We start from the raw sequence: 17,701 nt of genomic DNA, 5'->3' as shown, positions 1-17,701 counted from the left end.
AAACTGTAACATTATTCTCCATATTACCCTCAGCAAAGTCTGTTAGGTCCATACAGAATTTAAGCACTTGAAATTGAAGTAACTGCTGCCAACCCCCTTTTCTCTTCTCTTACAGGAAGTTTAACAGAGCTGTTCCATCATTTGGATTTGTCTACGTCTTGAACAGAACTCTTTATGGGCTAGCTGTGGACTTCCGCCATGCCTGTAGCTCTACGGAAAAAGAGTTGGGAAGATCATGTGACTCACCGCTCGGGATTACAGTACAGCTACGACGACCTGGACCTGGTCTGTTGCCATGACGTTGGCAGTGAAGGGCCTCTGGTTGGTACGGAAGGGTTCAAGCAGGGGCGGCGGGCGAGATGTGCCTCCATGCCGGAGTGCTGTCATAAGTCACTCCCTGATGAGACGGTTCAAGGGTCAGAGGTCATAACCCCCAGTTTTGTGAATGCGAATACAGAATTAGGGTGTATGGAAGTGGTGGACAGTGGTACCACTGTGGCTCCTGTTTTTCATGAGGGCTCACAGGAGTCCCATGAGGGCTCAACAGAAGTGGTGGATGTTGACGATGTCACCCAATTGTTACATGAGTCGGGAGAAGGACATCTAAAACAAGCACACAAGGAGGATTTTACAAAGTGCTCATCTCTCTCCAACCCCTGTATGGATCACAGCATCTCTCTAATCTGTATAGTCCATAGTAGCCATGATGAGGTAAGCATTCTAGACAGCAAATGTGAGGATGGTACAGACATGTTCAGGAATCACAACTTTGGACATGACAAATTCTTGACGCCTCAGTCCTCATTTGTTGGAGAGGAACAATGTGTCTCTGTCTCTCCGGACAATAGACTGTCACTGACCGATTCAGCTGGTGGACCACCAGAATCGCAGGAGACGAGGGAGGGCAATACCAACTGTCAAGCAAGACCTCTTCAGCCCTCAGGGTCTCCACAACCCACCGCAGCTTTTTCTGAGCTGGAACCGCAAACGGATCATCCAACACTGGAGGCAACCAGGATTCCTGTCATGGATCATGAGGTGGACTTTGGTGGGTTACTGAACCGCTCAATAAAATCCAAGATGTGTGGAAGAGATGTCGTGTCTGGCAGAAAAGTTAATGGTGATATGACTTTAGAAGCTTTTCATTCAGTAGAGATAGGGAATGGTGACCAGGCAGAATGCAAACATAGGACAGCTGAGGTTTGTGGGTTACAAAGGGAATTAGACGGTGGTCAAGCAGACCAAGATCATCACTGGGACATAACTTTGATTGATAAGGTACAAGATTGTGAAACCTTTGTAGACCAGACAGTGCTAGAAACAGAAGACAATGAAATGGCAGAAATGGACCCAGCCCAAGTGGAGCACAGCCATAGAGAACAAGCCCACCAGAAAATCACAGACAGCAATGGAGCAACCTCATCTGCTGATAACTGTGTTGAAATTAAACCAAAACTGGACCAAATCCAGGAAGCGGTATTAACCACAGAGAAAACTCATTGTGATTTGACAAAGAGAAGCCCTAATGACCCCCGAATGGAGAACACAAGGGGTTCCACTGCTTCCAAAGACCGTTCTTTTTTAGTAAAACCATTACCAGACTCTGAAAACATAGTAGCACCTCAAGATCAAGGCCTTCCTAATGACGTCAGTTCAAAGCTGGACACCATCCATGAGGTTATCCACCATGAGGTAGACGAAGGCCCTGCACTCCTGGAGAACCCATCAGAAAGGGCCTTGGAATATTCCACCCATTTTGTGAGCCAGCATCCGAATAGGATGCAAGTCGATGTAATCTTTGAGCAGAATGTTCTAAACCAGACTGCATGTCCCGAGGTGACCAATGACAAGGCCTCACCAGGGGGTCACTATGGAAACCAGGCCCCAGGCAGGGCGTCAGGTGAGTCACCCGCATTAGAGGTGGCAGATGGTCACAGAGAATGGGAGAAGCCTGAGGATAAACTTTCTAAAATAGAGGAGATGGAGATGCTAGCGCAGCTTGGCAACCCCCACAGCCCTCATCTGGTTTCTGAAGCTCCAGAGGGGAGAAGAGACTCTGAGAGAAAGATGGAGGATAACCCAGTGAAGGTGCGCATGAGAAAGGTATGTGAAAAAGTTTACAATTGTTTTGGGGTTGGTACTGTTGGTATATGGTAACTGAAAGAGCTTCAGTTAGCATATTAGCTGTATGGAGTTACACTTTCGTTTCAAGAAAATTTGAAAAAACAACATCATCATAAGACATTTGTTGAAGACTGTGGTTTTGATATTTGCACATGAAGACGTTTTACTAAAGGGAGCAGAGTCTTCGAAAGCAGTTCCTTTGTTATATCAACATACAATCAACACATTTCTTGGGTGCTGAATGTTATGAAGCAAATCCACAAATCTTTTCGGTACCGCACTCTGGCCATCCTCTCGGAAAACAATTACTTCACTTTCACATGCTTTCATAACTGTGACCAGGGGATCTGTAAAATGTTCTACCCTCAGCCTAGCTTGGCTTGCAAAACAAGGTCCTATAAGGGCATGAAGACTGTGTGTGTTTCTGTGTGAGTGCTGTGTGTGTGTGTGTGTGAGGGGGTTCAATACAGTGTGGTGACACTTGCTTGTACCTGCCAAGACATCCCTGAGGTAAAAGCCTCTGAACAAGCTCCCTGTCAGCCAAACATCCATTGCTGTTTACACACTTAGTTACTGATGCAGCTCAAAAGCCCGACACTGTTCATTTAGTTGTGTTGCCATCTCACAACTGTGACCAGCCAAAATACCTAACATATGTGTGAGAGTTAGCTGAAAATCTATCTCATTGGGGAAACTACAATAAAGCAATTATTTATAAGCCAAGGCCCATTAAGTAGGCATGCTGTTTGGAGATGTCCTTATCCAAGCACAACACTCACTCAACTATATTTAACAAGAGTTAAGTCCTCTGATATTCCATAGGCTTTTACCTTTGCGTTTGTTTACATAGCACATTAAGTAAACACAGAGCTGTTAAAGGGATTTATATTAAAATTCTTACCAAATATAACTTATAATACTGCCAAGATCTCAGACTGGAAATTGAGTGTGCTGTTGGAAAGACTGGGGGTTGATTGCTTTAGTTTAAAGAGTAACATATGCGCTCTGCCACTTTTCTACTTTAATACCTCGTGGAGAGAGAGGTGATGTTCTCCAGTGAAATCTGTAGGCAGTTTCTCAAAATGCTGCAAGATTTCGCAATCCCTCTGGATGTTGCGTAGTGTTGATGCTTTGGCTTGAATCTGGGGTTTACGTAGCTGTGGTGGAGCTCTTTCCTTCCATGACGGACATCACGCCACTGAATGCCAAAGATGAGAGACCCTGTGAGATCACACACACACACACATGCATGCACATTCCAAAACATGGAAAACCTATGGCGTTTTTATTGCAGGAAGCAAAAAAACTTGGCTTAACATGTTGGCTTGACTGACCTAAAATGAGTCCATCCGTGACAGTGGAGGGCGCCAAAGCAATTCATCTACCATATGGGAGCACATTGAACCCACTCCAGGGACTGTGACAGCAAGGCTTTGGTGTCTTGAGATTTGATGCGCATTGACTGCGGCTAGTTTACTTTGCAAATATGCTTTTTGGGAAGGTCGGCATGGAGTTTTAAGTATGAGTCAAGACTTTGCTTGCTTTTTTGTAATCCCACGCCACGTAAGGAACAACTAGATTTGATGTTGATATAAACTCAACAAGCCCAACTAAGTATATCAAATGACTGAGTAGGCTACAGTACACCCAAAGACTGGCAGGTGAGACTCTGACTTGATGACAAAGTTATCTGTGTGTTGATATGTAGAGATGAGAAGCAGTAAATATATAATATATGTCTTCATAATATACAGTGGTAATATTGTAAACAATGACTAGCTCCCTATCTTTAAAATATTTTGCATCACTAGCAAGCTGTCTTCCATGAAGTCTGGAGAAGTGGGCTGAAGGGATGTATGACAGAGCTATGACGGAGAGAGAGAGAGTGGAAAGGGGGCTTTTGGGAGGTCAGTCAGTGTGGGAACTCTCCCATCCCAAACAACAGGAAGTGGTGGTGAAATGCAAAAAAAAAACACGACTGTAAAGATCAAAAAACTACTTGAGAGGAGCCACCAAACCACTGGAATGTCCCACTCCCCTTTCACCCCACCCCAAAAGATGATGCTCCTTGGCTAAGAGAATGCACGTTGTTGTTGTTTTTGTTGTTGTCATTAGGGCCCAGCTTCTTTTGTTCACTCAATCAACCCTTATTGAGAAGTTATTTGTCACATAACAGCATGGCATCGGGATTGCCTGAGTTGCCAGAATACACTTAGTGTTAGAGCATTAGCATCAGAGAGAAGTCAAGGCATCCCCGCTCCTAACCATTCCATAATATACACAGTTACCATTCCTGGGACCCGCTCAGCACACCCAGCAGGAACCGCTGGCTGGCTAATTCAATGTTAACTTGAAAATAAGTGTAAGACGAGTCACAAGATGTGAGTTGGGAAGTCAGTCACAGAGTTGTGCTGGTCATATTTTCACAGCAGTTCTGAGTCCCTTGACATATATACGTCAGCCTATCTGGTTTTCTCCTGACCCATAGCAGTATCTCTCACACACCCTCATGGTTTGAATAGCAACCATGAGGGAACCAAAATCATAGTTAGTTGGATGATGCTCTTCTCACCAACACTCACACACTCACTCACTCACACACACACACACACACACACACACACACACACACACACACACACACACACACACACACACACACACACACACACACACACACACACACACACACACACACACAAGCACACACACACTCACATATCTGCAGACAAACTAAGCAGAATGTAAGCAGAAATGTATTCCAACACGTACTGCCTGTATTCTTGCTTTAACACACAAACTCAACTCAACCTCTTCAGACACACACACGCACACACAAACGGGGTGTGAGCTCACTCTTGTAAAGCGGTTACACAGGGTCTGTCTGTACTGATTGTAAAAGGCTTTGTTTGAGACTAATGAGCCATCACTGATGATGTAATCTACTCTTCTCTAACCAAGGAAAGCTGGAGAGAGAGAGAGAGAGAGAAAGAGAGAAAGAGAGACAGAGAGAGAGAGAGAGAGAGAGAGAGAGAGAGAGAGAGAGAGAGAGAGAGAGAGAGAGAGAGAGAGAGAGAGAGAAAGAGAGAGAGAGAATTGGCAAATGAGAGAGCAGGAAAAAGATAGAATGACTGAAAGAGAGGAAAGTGAAAAAGAGAAGTAAAAAGAGAAGGAACATCAGGAAAAAAAAATGAAAAAAAGGCGACATTTAACATCGACCTCTGGACTGGAGTAAAGCAGGACAGAAAGAGACAGGAAATTGGGATTGTCAATAGTGATGGAATGAAAGTAGGAAAGTCGGGAAATAAGGGAGCAGACAATTTCTTTTTTTTACGTGGAAAAGTTGGAACGCTGAGACGAATTAAAAACATGACAAGTAGAGGTGGAATTGAGGGAGGCATGTCTTACCAGCAACTCACCACCTGAGGTCAGTGCAAGACTGGACTGAGTGGAAGATGGGAAAAACACAGAAGAAGAAGAGGGCAGAGGAGGAAATCAGGACGAGGGAGGGAAGTAGACAGCCAGAGGAGGAGAAAAGGGCAGGATGGGAAGGAAGGACAGGACTGAATGGGTTGGGAAGTTTTGTGGTCCGTGGCAGTTCAAACTGAGACTCAGTTCATTGATTTCAGGCCAATTCCTTCTTGTGGTCTATATTGAATCAACGCCTTTGCTGATAGCAATCTCTGGAATGCTTTTAGACCATCTGCTACATTGCACCTCAGCCAATCACAAGGGTCACAAGAAGGCTCATTCTATCAAAACTGAGATGTGGATAAAAATAAATAAAACTCACTCACTTTTTGATACAGGGACTTGTGCCTGTTGTAACTTCTGAAACAGACTCAGCATTAAGTGAATTGACAAGGATGTCATGCCCCACAAAATACATGTTGCTGAGGTTTCCTCACTTGAGGTTTGATTAAACCCCTCATTGGGTGTGCTTGCGTCAGCATATGTTATCTCACATATTTATTTATAATTTTTTATTTTCCGACCCGTAGCTTGTCCCTTAATTTTAGCACTACATTGACAAAGTTAGGCTAACAGTGGCTAACTCGCTAGCCACAGTCAGAAACATCACTAATGTCACCAACACACGCGTGATTACCAGGCCTGGTGATAAGTTACCTATAGTAGAACATTATTTTAGCAGCTCGCTAACTACCTAAAGTGGTAAGACAGCTGTCCGACGAGTTCCCCTGTTTTAAAGCTACTGTACATTCTGAGCGTTACAAACTGCCCTTCGCTCTATCTAGCTACTTAGCTTGCCACAGGCATTTCTCTCCCATCTGCACACAAAAAAAATATGGACAGATGAGTGAAAATTGTGCCTCGTTTTTTCTAATTTAATCCAATCAACCTCATAATCCATTTCCATATAGTTGAAACGTAGGCCTACATCTACTAATGTGTGGTCTCAAATATACATAAAGAAAACAATTCCATGTGGTGGGGGAAGGTGCAAAAAGGACACACTTATTAGTGGTATCTTGCTTCCAACTTTTGTTTTGCCAACCCAGTCATTTGGAGCAGATAAACATCTAAAAACATGCAGGGCTACAGTAGGCCCAAGGATCAATGGTTTGAGAGATCCTACTTACAGCATGGATAGCCGGTCACATGAGCGCAGAGTCTTCAGACCAGGGATGTTGTTACTGTCAAGTATTGCTTCCAGTAAACTTGTTATGTCAGCCAGTTTTCCCCAAAAATATTTTAAGCTTATTTACGTTTTTGGGGGAATATTTTCAGTTTGCAGATGGTAATGTTGGAATAAAGATTTCAGTAGAGATAATGCTTTTTAACAAATAATAACGGACCCACCTGCAATGGATGCAAGCACACCTGAAATTGTAACCTCTCTAGTTCAATTTGTTCTTTTCAGAGGGCGCCTTGTGTTATGCCCACGTGGACGGCACAGCCTGACCCTGCCAGGGCAGACTGGCAGCACCTGACAGATGAATGTCCTTACTTAGTGCCAGGTTGACCGCTTGTGACTGATGCAATTACAGAATCCGAGGGTGAAGAGGCATGATATTTCTAACAAGTGCACAATATAAAGCAAAGTGACATGACAATGACAACACTCTTTCTTTAGTTCTGTCTGTATTTGGGATGGTAATTGGTAAAATGCAGGACTGCTAGATACATTTTCTTCAAAGGAGGGTAGGACTTGGACCAAACAAGGCCAGGGAGAAGCTGGCTAATATATTGAGATGATGACATGAATGGCATGAATCAGTTTACTTAATTTTTGACTAACACAAGGCTAGAGATATATTGCTACTGTTTGTGCACTACCCTCTTACAGATTAAATAGGAGTACCTTGTCTGTCTGTCTGTCTGTCTGTCTGTCTGTCTTTCTGTCTGTCTGTCTCTTCGTCGATCTGTCCTTCTGGCTGTGCTTGCAGAGTTCTAGGGAGGAGCGGTCTCGTCTGGACTCCATGGTTCTGCTGTTAATGAAATTGGACCAGCTGGACCAGGAGATTGAGAACGCCCTAAGCAGCACTGCCTCCTCCATGGCCAACACCCCCACGCTGCGGCGCAGGGAACAGTCGGTCCGTATGTCACCACCATGCAATGTGCATTAGTCTGTTGTCTGCAGGTCACACATTGTATCGTGCGCACTGTACCCTACCACACACTGTACCTTGTAGTCTGTAGATTTGAGCAGAAGGGCATCAACTTTTTCATTAGAAGTTCCTTTTCTTTCCGTGGAGACTTAGTTGTTGTGAAAATATATTTTAAAAGTTACAAAAAGGATAGCTTCCAATGTCATTGCTCATCCTGGTTGTCTGTTTCTAGGATATGGATCTATGTTCAGTGAAAGGAGCTTGCTCCCTCACCAGCTCCTGTCAGTCTGTCAACATCCTACATCCACAACAAACATCTACTGCACTGAGCCATGCAGCCTCAACCTCAGCCCCAGCCCCAGCCTCATCCTTAGTGTCGGCATCAGGAACCAAGCCCAAGGCTGGGGTAAGTCTGAGAGGAGCTCTCACTGGACCTACATCACAGTTTACAAAGTTGAAAAGAAAAGAAAAATAGGGATGGATCAAATGAAAAGAAGAAAGTGTGCAAGACACACACACACACTTCATGCATCAGCTTAACCCCTGACTGTGACGCGAACGTCTTTGGCTTGGGCGCGCTTGAAATGAGCTGGTGAACCCTCAACGAGCGAAGTCCTTTCATGCCAACCCAACTGTGTGATTGGGTTCTGTTGGGGCCAAGGCTCCAGATTGGATTCCCTCTACTCTGTGTGTTTGCTCTGCAGGTTAGGGGCCATCAGGAGTGCTTGCACCGTGCTAAGGCTAAGTGAGAGGCAAAGTGGCCTTGTGCACAGCTAAAAAGCATTCATGCCTGATCTCACACACACTTAGACGTGTCTGCCTCTACCCAGAGACTAGGCAGAGAGAAATTCTATACAAACACACACATACAGACTGACACACAAACACATCAGGCGACACATGCAGGGCATCACAGCAAGCAGTCGTGAATAAATCCACTTAAGCGTAAGGCACACTGTTATACAACTGAACAATACATCCATACACAAAGTGACTCAGCAACGCGTAGGAATGTCGACGGGGGCTTTTGAGGACTACTGCCTGGCAGACGCTGAAACCTGTAATTAGCTGGTTCCAGGGATCTCGCTCCAACAAAGGGGTCAACAGTGGGGTCAGAGGGGTGGAAGGGCAAGGGTGGGGTCATCTGGGGGGTGGGCAAAGGGGGAATTTGGGGGATGTTGGATTGTTCAAGAAAGATTTATGTCTATGAAGTCCATGAGCCACTAACTTCCTGGACTTTTCTGACCAAGCGGAATCACTGTTGGAAATTTTCAAAAATAATTCTGTTGCTCGTGTTTCCTTCAGAACTTCTCTGAGGCAGGATGAGGAGGTTAGTGCGTCACTTACCTCGTCGTTGTGTTTTTCAGACAAAAATGGTGATACAGTATCGTCCCGATAAAGAAAATGTCGGACAGGATGTTTCTGCTACATAGCATGCACGTTATCTTGACAACAAAACACATTTGCCCACCTGATTGAAGATTAGACATTTTTTCAGAACAGACAAACCTGCATTCCAGAGTTATCTGTTTCAATTCTTCCTCCACGCAGTTTGGCCCCTTTACATGCCATAACCTGAGGTTAGCATTTTCTCATTAAAATGGATGCCAAATCTTCTTGTACCTTAAATGGTGATACTGTAGTATCAAGCATGGTGTAAGCTGATATCTTCCAAACTTTCATGTTGTAATGTTGAAACAGTTTTCAATAAGGTCATTGGGTATTTAAATGTCCTCTGAGATGAGCTAAGCCAGCACACTAAGCTAAAATAAACAAAGCCTTTGCCTTGCTTAATGGACAGTACACTAACAAGACTGGAGGGGTGTGGGGGTGGCGGGAGGGGGGGGGGGGTTACAGTGGAGACCCCATGTAGGCTTTGGGCTTAAGCTGAGTTGATGATGACTTTCTAAAGAGGACTGTGAGTGGTTAATAGCTGTAAGATTCCATCCAGTCGGTTCAGACACTGAGGTGTTGAGATGTCCACTAAATAGAAGACACACAAAGATATATCTTTTTCTTTTTTACTGTAGTATTTAGCTTCAGTGTGTGTGGTGACAGTAGCAATGGAAAAATGTAACAATTCTAAGAAACTATGTTGAATCGTATCCACCCCCTTTTGAAATTGGTGCCCTCCAGATGCACTGGTAATCTTATAGGCAGACATAAGTGGAATGTTCTAAACCAATCGATTCAGGGGGTGAAAATGTGATTACCCAGTAGTAATTCCCACACTCAGACCATTCCCACAGGCAAGGCTTTGTCTTGGGTTCCCACACAGGAGATGTGAGATTTCCTTTTAATACGAAAAGATACATTCTATCAGCCTCTAAATCCTCTCCTTCAATCCAGTCTGCTTTCTGTAGCACTGGAGCTGGGAAAGGGAGGATGTGAGGAGAGAGAAATAAGTAGTCAACAGATAGCTATAAAGACCTGGTGGAATGAGAGAAAAGTAGGAAAAACTGAGATGGAGAAAGGGGTCTGGCTGGTAATTAAATGAGTTCTGCAGAAACAGATAAGTACAACTGCAAACCCTGGACAAGCTCTTTTGGTCAGCTCATTTACCACAGACATGAGACTAACCTCATTCCTGAAGATGGACTAGCATGCAAACGTATATTCTTCTTAACAAGTTACCCTTTATTTGCATGGTAACATACATGCTAGGTACACAATAAACTTTTTTAATTTGCCGGCCATGAAGGATAGACTGATTAGGCACGCATTTGGGTAATGAAAGATTTTCATAGATAACAAGAACTGATCATATTTTTTCATTAGGAAACTAATCTAATTATAGTCAGGAAGTGTGTGTGCACATGTATTGGATCTCTGTCAATGATCTTCTGTGCTTCTGTCCTTCCATTCCTTAGTTGATTACGTAAGGGTACCAGGTAAATGAAACAGATTGAATCCTTATGATAAATAGTGCTCTTGCAACTATTGGATGCAACAACATGGATTCCTAGTGCGCTAGCACTGGTCCACTCTTTCTACATCTGCTCTAATAAATCGTAACATTTCACCTGCATTGTCAGCGTACCTGCATTGCGGTTCGATATGCTTTAGTAACAACAATGGTACAGCACAAACAGTACAGGACTGTCATTGTGTGTTTACTGTACGTTCATGCACAGTACACCAAACACTCAAGTGTTATTTCTCCTCTGGGACAATCATTTTACATAACACTGATAAGTGCTAAGCCAAGGCATGTGGCTGTGTTGTGCTGTTTCAAGTGTACACACTGTGGTATGTGACACACTGTGCCGGTGTTAGCTCGCTAGGCCATAGCAGGTGTCAGGTTGAAGCGAGGAGTATTCTTGGCCCGCTCTATTGTAGTCGAGTGCTATTTGTATTCCCGTCCTAACAGGTGGCTGTTATTGTGGTGTTGTGAGCGTGTGGGGTTGGTTTCAAGCAGACGTCGTGACACAGCAGGTGTTTTTCCCACCATGGCAGAATTCTTTCCTTGCTGCTAGTTGTGCAGTGGCAAGTGTCACTTATTGTTTTGTTTCACATGGTGTAACAGACAGCCATGGCCTGGAAATGGTTTTGTCAAGGAAAATTAACATTTAGTCAAAATGTTGGCGTTTATAAAGATCTCATACCTTAAGTTTCTGATTATGAAACAGCGTATTCTTGTATTTGCGGGGAGATTTGTCACAACCTAACCTCCACCACACGATGAGTAATCGCCGTTTGCCAGTGTGTCAGGTGGTGCAAATGACTGTGCCGCTATTTTAAGATGAATTTTACCGCAAAGGATGTCCCATGTCAGTGAGATGGTCAGGGGGGGTCATGACCGACATTGACCCTCACCCCCCCCCACCCTCCGCCCCCCTCATCTCTGCTGTGCTCCAATGTTACAGTCGGAAACAACAGATCAATTACACCCTTAAGGGGAGAGATTTCCCACCAGCATGACAAAATCCTCGAAAGGCCTCTGCTGTTAAACGCCACACAAACACACCTTTCGTCTCAGCCTGTTAAATACAACACTCACAAGCCAACTTGTTACATTCAGAGAGACAGACTTCAAGCTGTACAAACTGTTCTATATCTTGGGTCTCTGGAAATTCCATAACTGGACCCGATCTTTGACCCCAGTGTTTGCATCTGTGTTCCATCTCCCAGGCAACAGAGGTCAAAACAAACCATCTGTCATCGCTCTCTTGGTTTTGTCACTGGTCCACAATGAACACTTTAACTATATCACACCAAATGAAGTTTTGAACAGAATACAACCTTAGATAGAAGAGACAGTACGACAGTTTTCTGATTAGTTGTTGGCATGCTACATATTTGCTACATATTTGTTCAATGGTGTCTGGGGGGAGGACCTTAGTCTTGCAGTTGTTTGCGTGATAAGGTTGCAAGGCCGTCCTGGCCTTTGTGATTCCTCTCTGTCTTTGTTCCTGCTTGGCAAGCAAGTCCCCAAACATCCCTTGTCCTAACCAAACCTCTCCAAATAGCTTGCTGTGACTATTTTGCTGTTCTTCTGTCTCTCCCTCTCTACCACCTCAGTGGCTTTCTAACTCTGTTCTCTTGTTCAACGCCACCCACCCTTTGTGAATCGCAATCAAATCCTTCACAGCCTGACATGTTCCTGGTGCACAGATGTTGTCAGCTTCACTAGTAACCATGCTGTATGTGCCAACCACCAGTGTCCTCCTGGTTGCATAATAGTTTCCATTTGGGGTTCTGCTTCCTGTCTTGGGCCAGTCAGCCACTAGCATCTGTGGTGTTTTTGTCCCCTGAATCAATCTGCTGCTGCTGAGCACAGCTGCAGACACAATCAGTGACCGGCCTTAGCCTCCTGGTTATGGTCGAAAAAAAAGAGGGATTGAAAGAAAGAAACCGAAAAAAAAAGAATGGAAGAAAGGCAGGGAAGTGTTTGTTTTTATGGAGCAGGATGTGAAGAAATGAACTTCTCAACCTCCACGCGGAAATCTCTTCTTTCCTGTCGATTCCAAGTTTCTGGGATTACATCAGGCATTCCAAGAACTGGACAGAGCAGGAGTTTTAGTATTTTGGGGGCTTATTTTGGGAGAAAATAAGGGGATTCAATTGAATTAGAGAAACACTCCAACTGGTGATATCCGGCATATCTGCTTTCACCTTGTAGTAATATAGAATTGTGCACATGCAGGAAGTCACACAAAGTATTTTTATGAGTGGTGTGTGTGTGTGTTTGTTGATGTTTGTGGGTAATTATACATGACCTCAATCAATGACAAACTCCCAAGGTATTTCTCTATGACTAGTCTGAAATTGAGGCCAATGTATTTTATAGAGTTGCATTAAACACTAAGATGAACAGAGATGTGTAATTTTGAAAAATAGCCCATAATCAAATAAATTATCAAATTCATGACTTGTGACACATTCAAGGAGAGCCAAGTGACCTAAACAGAGCTTGTTTACTCTCCATAGCTCTAGGCTTGGAGATAAATACATGTTTAATACAACACACTGAGCCATCTGGCTATAATGTGTGAGTCAAACAACAAAACCCACATAACATAAAAGAAAATATTCAATAATTGTCCCCTTATGGATGTGTTTGCTTATTGGAGTTCTGTCTGAAGTCTGCGCAGATCAACGTAGAAGCACTGAGTGGAGATGAAACTCTGAACAGCCACAGTGCATAGCTGTCAGATGATGTTAGGCATAGACAGTAAATCCTCATGATAACTGGTAAACATAGGCATCTGGAAACACCCCTACCGCCTGTTGATAATGAATGCCTATAAATCACACAACTAACACACACACATACACATACGTGTGCACATACATACAGATGCACGCACACACACACACACACACCTATAAACACACATACATGCAAACACAAGCATGCCTCATTCAACAATGTGTGATTCAGTTGTCACTTGCAAGTCTGAGGTGTGTATTTAGACAGGGAATGGAGGTGTTTTTATGTGTGTGTGTATAAGTACACACTCAGAAGGAACACTCATGTGTTTGCGTCTGAAAATGACATCACGTCATTCCAAACAGATGTCAACCCACACTTAGTCACTGTGGTCAAGCTGTGTCCCAGAGTGACGTCTTTCATTCAAGACTGGCACACTCTGTAGAGATGTCTGAATCTCATTAAGAGCCTGTGTCTTGTTACTGTCGAAGATTGTGTCCGGTGCTTATACCTTAGCATGTGTAAAGGTGTTGTAATGCTGAAGCAGGTCTGGTGCCATTGTTATGCTGAAATCTGAAGGGACAGCTGTGCAGTGAATGGAGAGATTAAACACATGTCAGAACCAAGGGCATGGTGTGTGTGTGTGGTGCAAGTCAGTAAGGATGTGTGTGTGTGTGTGTGCCTTAGTTTTAACCCAAAAACCTTAGTGTGTCCAATGCAAAGTCGTGGGGTACCTCACAGCATGGACCCCCATACTGCCCACGCTAAGCCTGCTGGGCTAGTTAGCCCACTCTCCTGTTCCACGCCAGAGACTAATCCTAGTGCTAGCATTGTTACTGGAGTCGGGATAACAGGGCTTATCCCTATTGACTCTGGCTGCTAAGCTTGGAGTCAACCTGAGGGGAAGTAAAGATGAGACAGACTCTGGCTTTTCACTGGTGTATTAAGGGCCAAGTGGTCCAGCCAGATGAGATGAAGTTGTTTGAATGACTGTGTTCTAAGGCAGTGTTTCCTGTTTCCCAGACAGAGAGACGGGGCAGGGTAGAGGGAAGGGTAGACTGGTGGTTTAGAGCTGGCGAGGCCTGGTTGGGCCTGGCTCCTGGATGCCTTGATTAGTCCACACAAAACTGCTCTGAAGTCTGTGGTTGTTACATTGTTAGATGTTAGATCAGTGATGGACATCTGAATTCCAGTGACTCTCAGACCTAGTGGTTTTCTGTGTGCGTGTGTGTGTGTGTGTGTGCATGTGTCCATCTGAGAGAGATTGTGTTTTTATATTTGTACATGTACACAAAAGAGAGGGTGGTTTGAAACCAGGTCTTAAACCCTGGGCATTCTACATGCTAACTTCAGCCTGAACGCGTTGGGAAAGAAGGATGGCATATTGTCTGCTACAAGGAGACATGGGAAGGACAGCATCACAAGAGGTCATCTTTGGGGAGGCCCAGGGCTGTAGTAAAATGAGGGAGGCATGTGCGTATGTGTGCATGTGTGTGTTTGTGTGTGTGTGTGTGTGTGTGTGTGCGTGTGTGTGTGTGTAGACGATAGATTGTTTCTATTGCCCAGCCAGGAGTTTACACTCAGAGGGCCCAACACGAAATCCCACTGGACACGTCTGAAACCAGAAGCCTGTTGCTTTGGCTCAGTCCGTAAACAAAGTGTGTGTGTAGGTGTGTGTGCGTGTGTGAGAGACCACATGTCTGTGTATGTCTGGGGATAGAACCTTAGTGTGTGTTTATATCCACCCCCTTCTCGTTTTCCATCAACATCACCCAACATAGACCATATATTTCATGTCTCTCAAGGTTGAGAGAGAGGACAAGGTCTCTGCTGGCAGCCTGTGTGGGTTCCTTCTAAAAACACACTAACACACACACACAAATATACAGTACGCTGTTGTCCTGTGTATTGTATGTCCCAAGTTATGAATGTTTATATTCCTTGAGTACTCAGTGTAAGATAGTTTGTCATGCTGAAAGCTGTCAGACTTGGGTTATTTTTAAGTGTGTTTTGGACAGGATTCCCACTGAATCATGAGCACCAAGCCAGACAGGAAGTGTCCCACCGTAACATTGCCAGAACTAATGACTTCACTTCCTGTTGACACACTTAACGTGTGACACATGGAAACTATTCTATGAAATGGTGGAAGAATTGTGGGTAGGGAAGTAGTGATGGAGGGAAGGAGAGAAAGAGATAGAGAGAGAGAGAGTGGGAGAGCGACAGGGAGAAACAGAGAGAGAGAGAGAGAGAGAGAGAGAGAGAGAGAGAGAGAGAGAGAGACAGAGAGAGAGAGAGAGAGAGAGAGAGAGAGAGAGAGAGAGAGAGAGAGAGAGAGAGAGAGAGAGAGAGAGAGAGAGAGAATGGTGTTTGGTAAGGAAAAGGGTGCTGTGAGAGAAGGTTTACCACGTATCCTGTTGCACGTGCCCAGAGAGGTCGACAGAGCATGGCGAAATAATTCCTTTCTAAGTGAAGGGGCAGACAGAACACGTTCCTTTCCACTCCGGTCAAACGCCAGAGAGAGAAGGCCCAGATAGTATCTCCTGGAGCCTGACACACACCCCCACTCCCCTTTCTCTCTCAGACAGACAGACACATTGGCAATCAAATGAGTCAAATACACACCAACACACACAATCTCCCACCAACACACACACGGACACTGACCCCCTTCATCCCATGATTCAGTGTTGGAGTCACTGGCTTACCTGACCATAAGCCATCTGCACCAATTTGGCCATTTGCACTAAGTGGTGGGGGAAAAGTTTGGGTTTTCCTGAGCTGCCTAATCCCCGGCCTGCTCAGACCATGGGTGGCCACACAATCATCACAGCTGCAGTCAAGGGGGCAGTATGTGTGTGTATGTGTGTGTGTGTGTGTGGGGGGGGGGGGGTTGTGTGTTTAGGGACACACAGTTCTGCTCAGTTTACATTGTGCAACAGGGCCACATGCCAGTGCTCTTCACTCACTTTCATATTACACTTACACACTTACCTCTACATTTGATAAAAACGCATGCAGGAGCTGGCACACACCTACCCTGAAACACGCATGCAAGCACACACACACACGCTGTCAAACACTCTCTCCCTTCCAGTTAATTAGCCGTGGTGAATGAGGCAGTTGACACCTGTGAGTGTGGGTCTGTGAGTGTGCGTGTGTGAGTGTGCGTGTGTGTGTGAGCGAGTTTGTGTGCTGGTGTTGGTGGGTGGGTCAGCATGCATGTGTGTGTAGCCACAATTCTCCAAGCGACCACCTGACACGACCTGGACGAGCTCAAACTGTGACAACCTGATCCGAGGGAGTTAGGGTGGTGTTGGTGGGTGTAATGGTGGGGGCCTGGGAGTAGGGGGAAGGGGGCACTGAGGGAGAAGGGACTACAGGAGAGCTGGGAAAAGGGAGAAATACGTGACCCCCTGTGCTGTGAAAACACAGGCACCTATTCATTAATGCTCTGCAATCACGCAGTAGATTTCACAACTGTAATTGCCATTATGGGGCAAAACAGGGCATTGTGGGAAGGCGAGATTTACACAGTGTTCTACTTAGTGGCTCAGTGAGTTGAAGCTGCAGAGATGTGTTTATACAATAGTGAGGCTCTGCCTGGGTCAAGTAGCATGGTTCTTGGAGAGATGGGGAGGGTGAAGGAGGAATGGCATTTAGTAGAACCTACTACCATCACGAATTAGTCCTGTACATTTCAAGTTGAACATATGAGAAAGAAACAAATGAGCAAAACAGGGTTCTTAAGTATTGTGCCATTTTCATCTCAGAATGTGTGTATAATTCTGTCCCATCAACAGGTCATTCAACTGGTTTGATCCAGATCTTTTTCACAGGTTAATTTTTTTTACAAGTTATAATACAGTTACAAATAGTTTTCTAGAGAATCCTATCTGGAGTGTTTATTATATTTTCATATGTCGTATATCCATGTGTACAGAAGAACATGTTAAAACTATACATCAAGACCCCTGACTGTAACCTTGAAGGATTAAGATAACTTGAAACTACACACACACTCACACACTCTCACAAACACACTCACACACATCCAGTGTCAACCCAAACAGACGCATACTTCTCGCAGAAGAATTCAGTGAAGTGCACTAGACAAATAGCCAGGCTCTTGTGTTACCTCAGTACACCAGCTGAAACAGCCTTCACGGATCATTCTAGCTCCTGAGGCTCCCCTGGGGTGTTTCTCTGTGTCAAGCTGATTTAATGTCCCAGGTCGAGGGTGTGTGTGTGTGTGTGTGTGTGTGGGTGGGGGGGGGGGGGGGGGGGTTGTGGTCACCCCCCCCAAGAGCTTATTTGGGGGTCATTATTGGGCAATGTGGTGATGTAGTGTTGC

The 17,701-nt window shown here is 44.7% G+C and overlaps 1 protein-coding gene across 1 annotated transcript in view; it reads left to right on the top strand.

Annotated features, from left to right (window-relative positions):
- dlc1 (DLC1 Rho GTPase activating protein) overlaps nucleotides 1-17,701 on the top strand; it is a 72,198-nt gene that overhangs the window by 2,374 nt on the left and 52,123 nt on the right. The window contains exons 2-4 of the mRNA XM_062478570.1: nucleotides 116-2,103; nucleotides 7,533-7,679; nucleotides 7,927-8,100. Of these exons, the coding sequence (XP_062334554.1) occupies nucleotides 199-2,103; nucleotides 7,533-7,679; nucleotides 7,927-8,100 (2,226 nt within the window). The 5' untranslated portion in view covers nucleotides 116-198. The remainder of the gene's footprint in view (nucleotides 1-115; nucleotides 2,104-7,532; nucleotides 7,680-7,926; nucleotides 8,101-17,701) is intronic.

The sequence above is a fragment of the Osmerus eperlanus genome, chromosome 14 (assembly GCF_963692335.1).
Source record: "Osmerus eperlanus chromosome 14, fOsmEpe2.1, whole genome shotgun sequence".
Lineage (NCBI taxonomy): Eukaryota > Metazoa > Chordata > Actinopteri > Osmeriformes > Osmeridae > Osmerus > Osmerus eperlanus.
The sequence above is the reverse complement of the archived record's forward strand: the minus strand, read 5'-3'. Positions and strand labels throughout refer to the sequence as shown.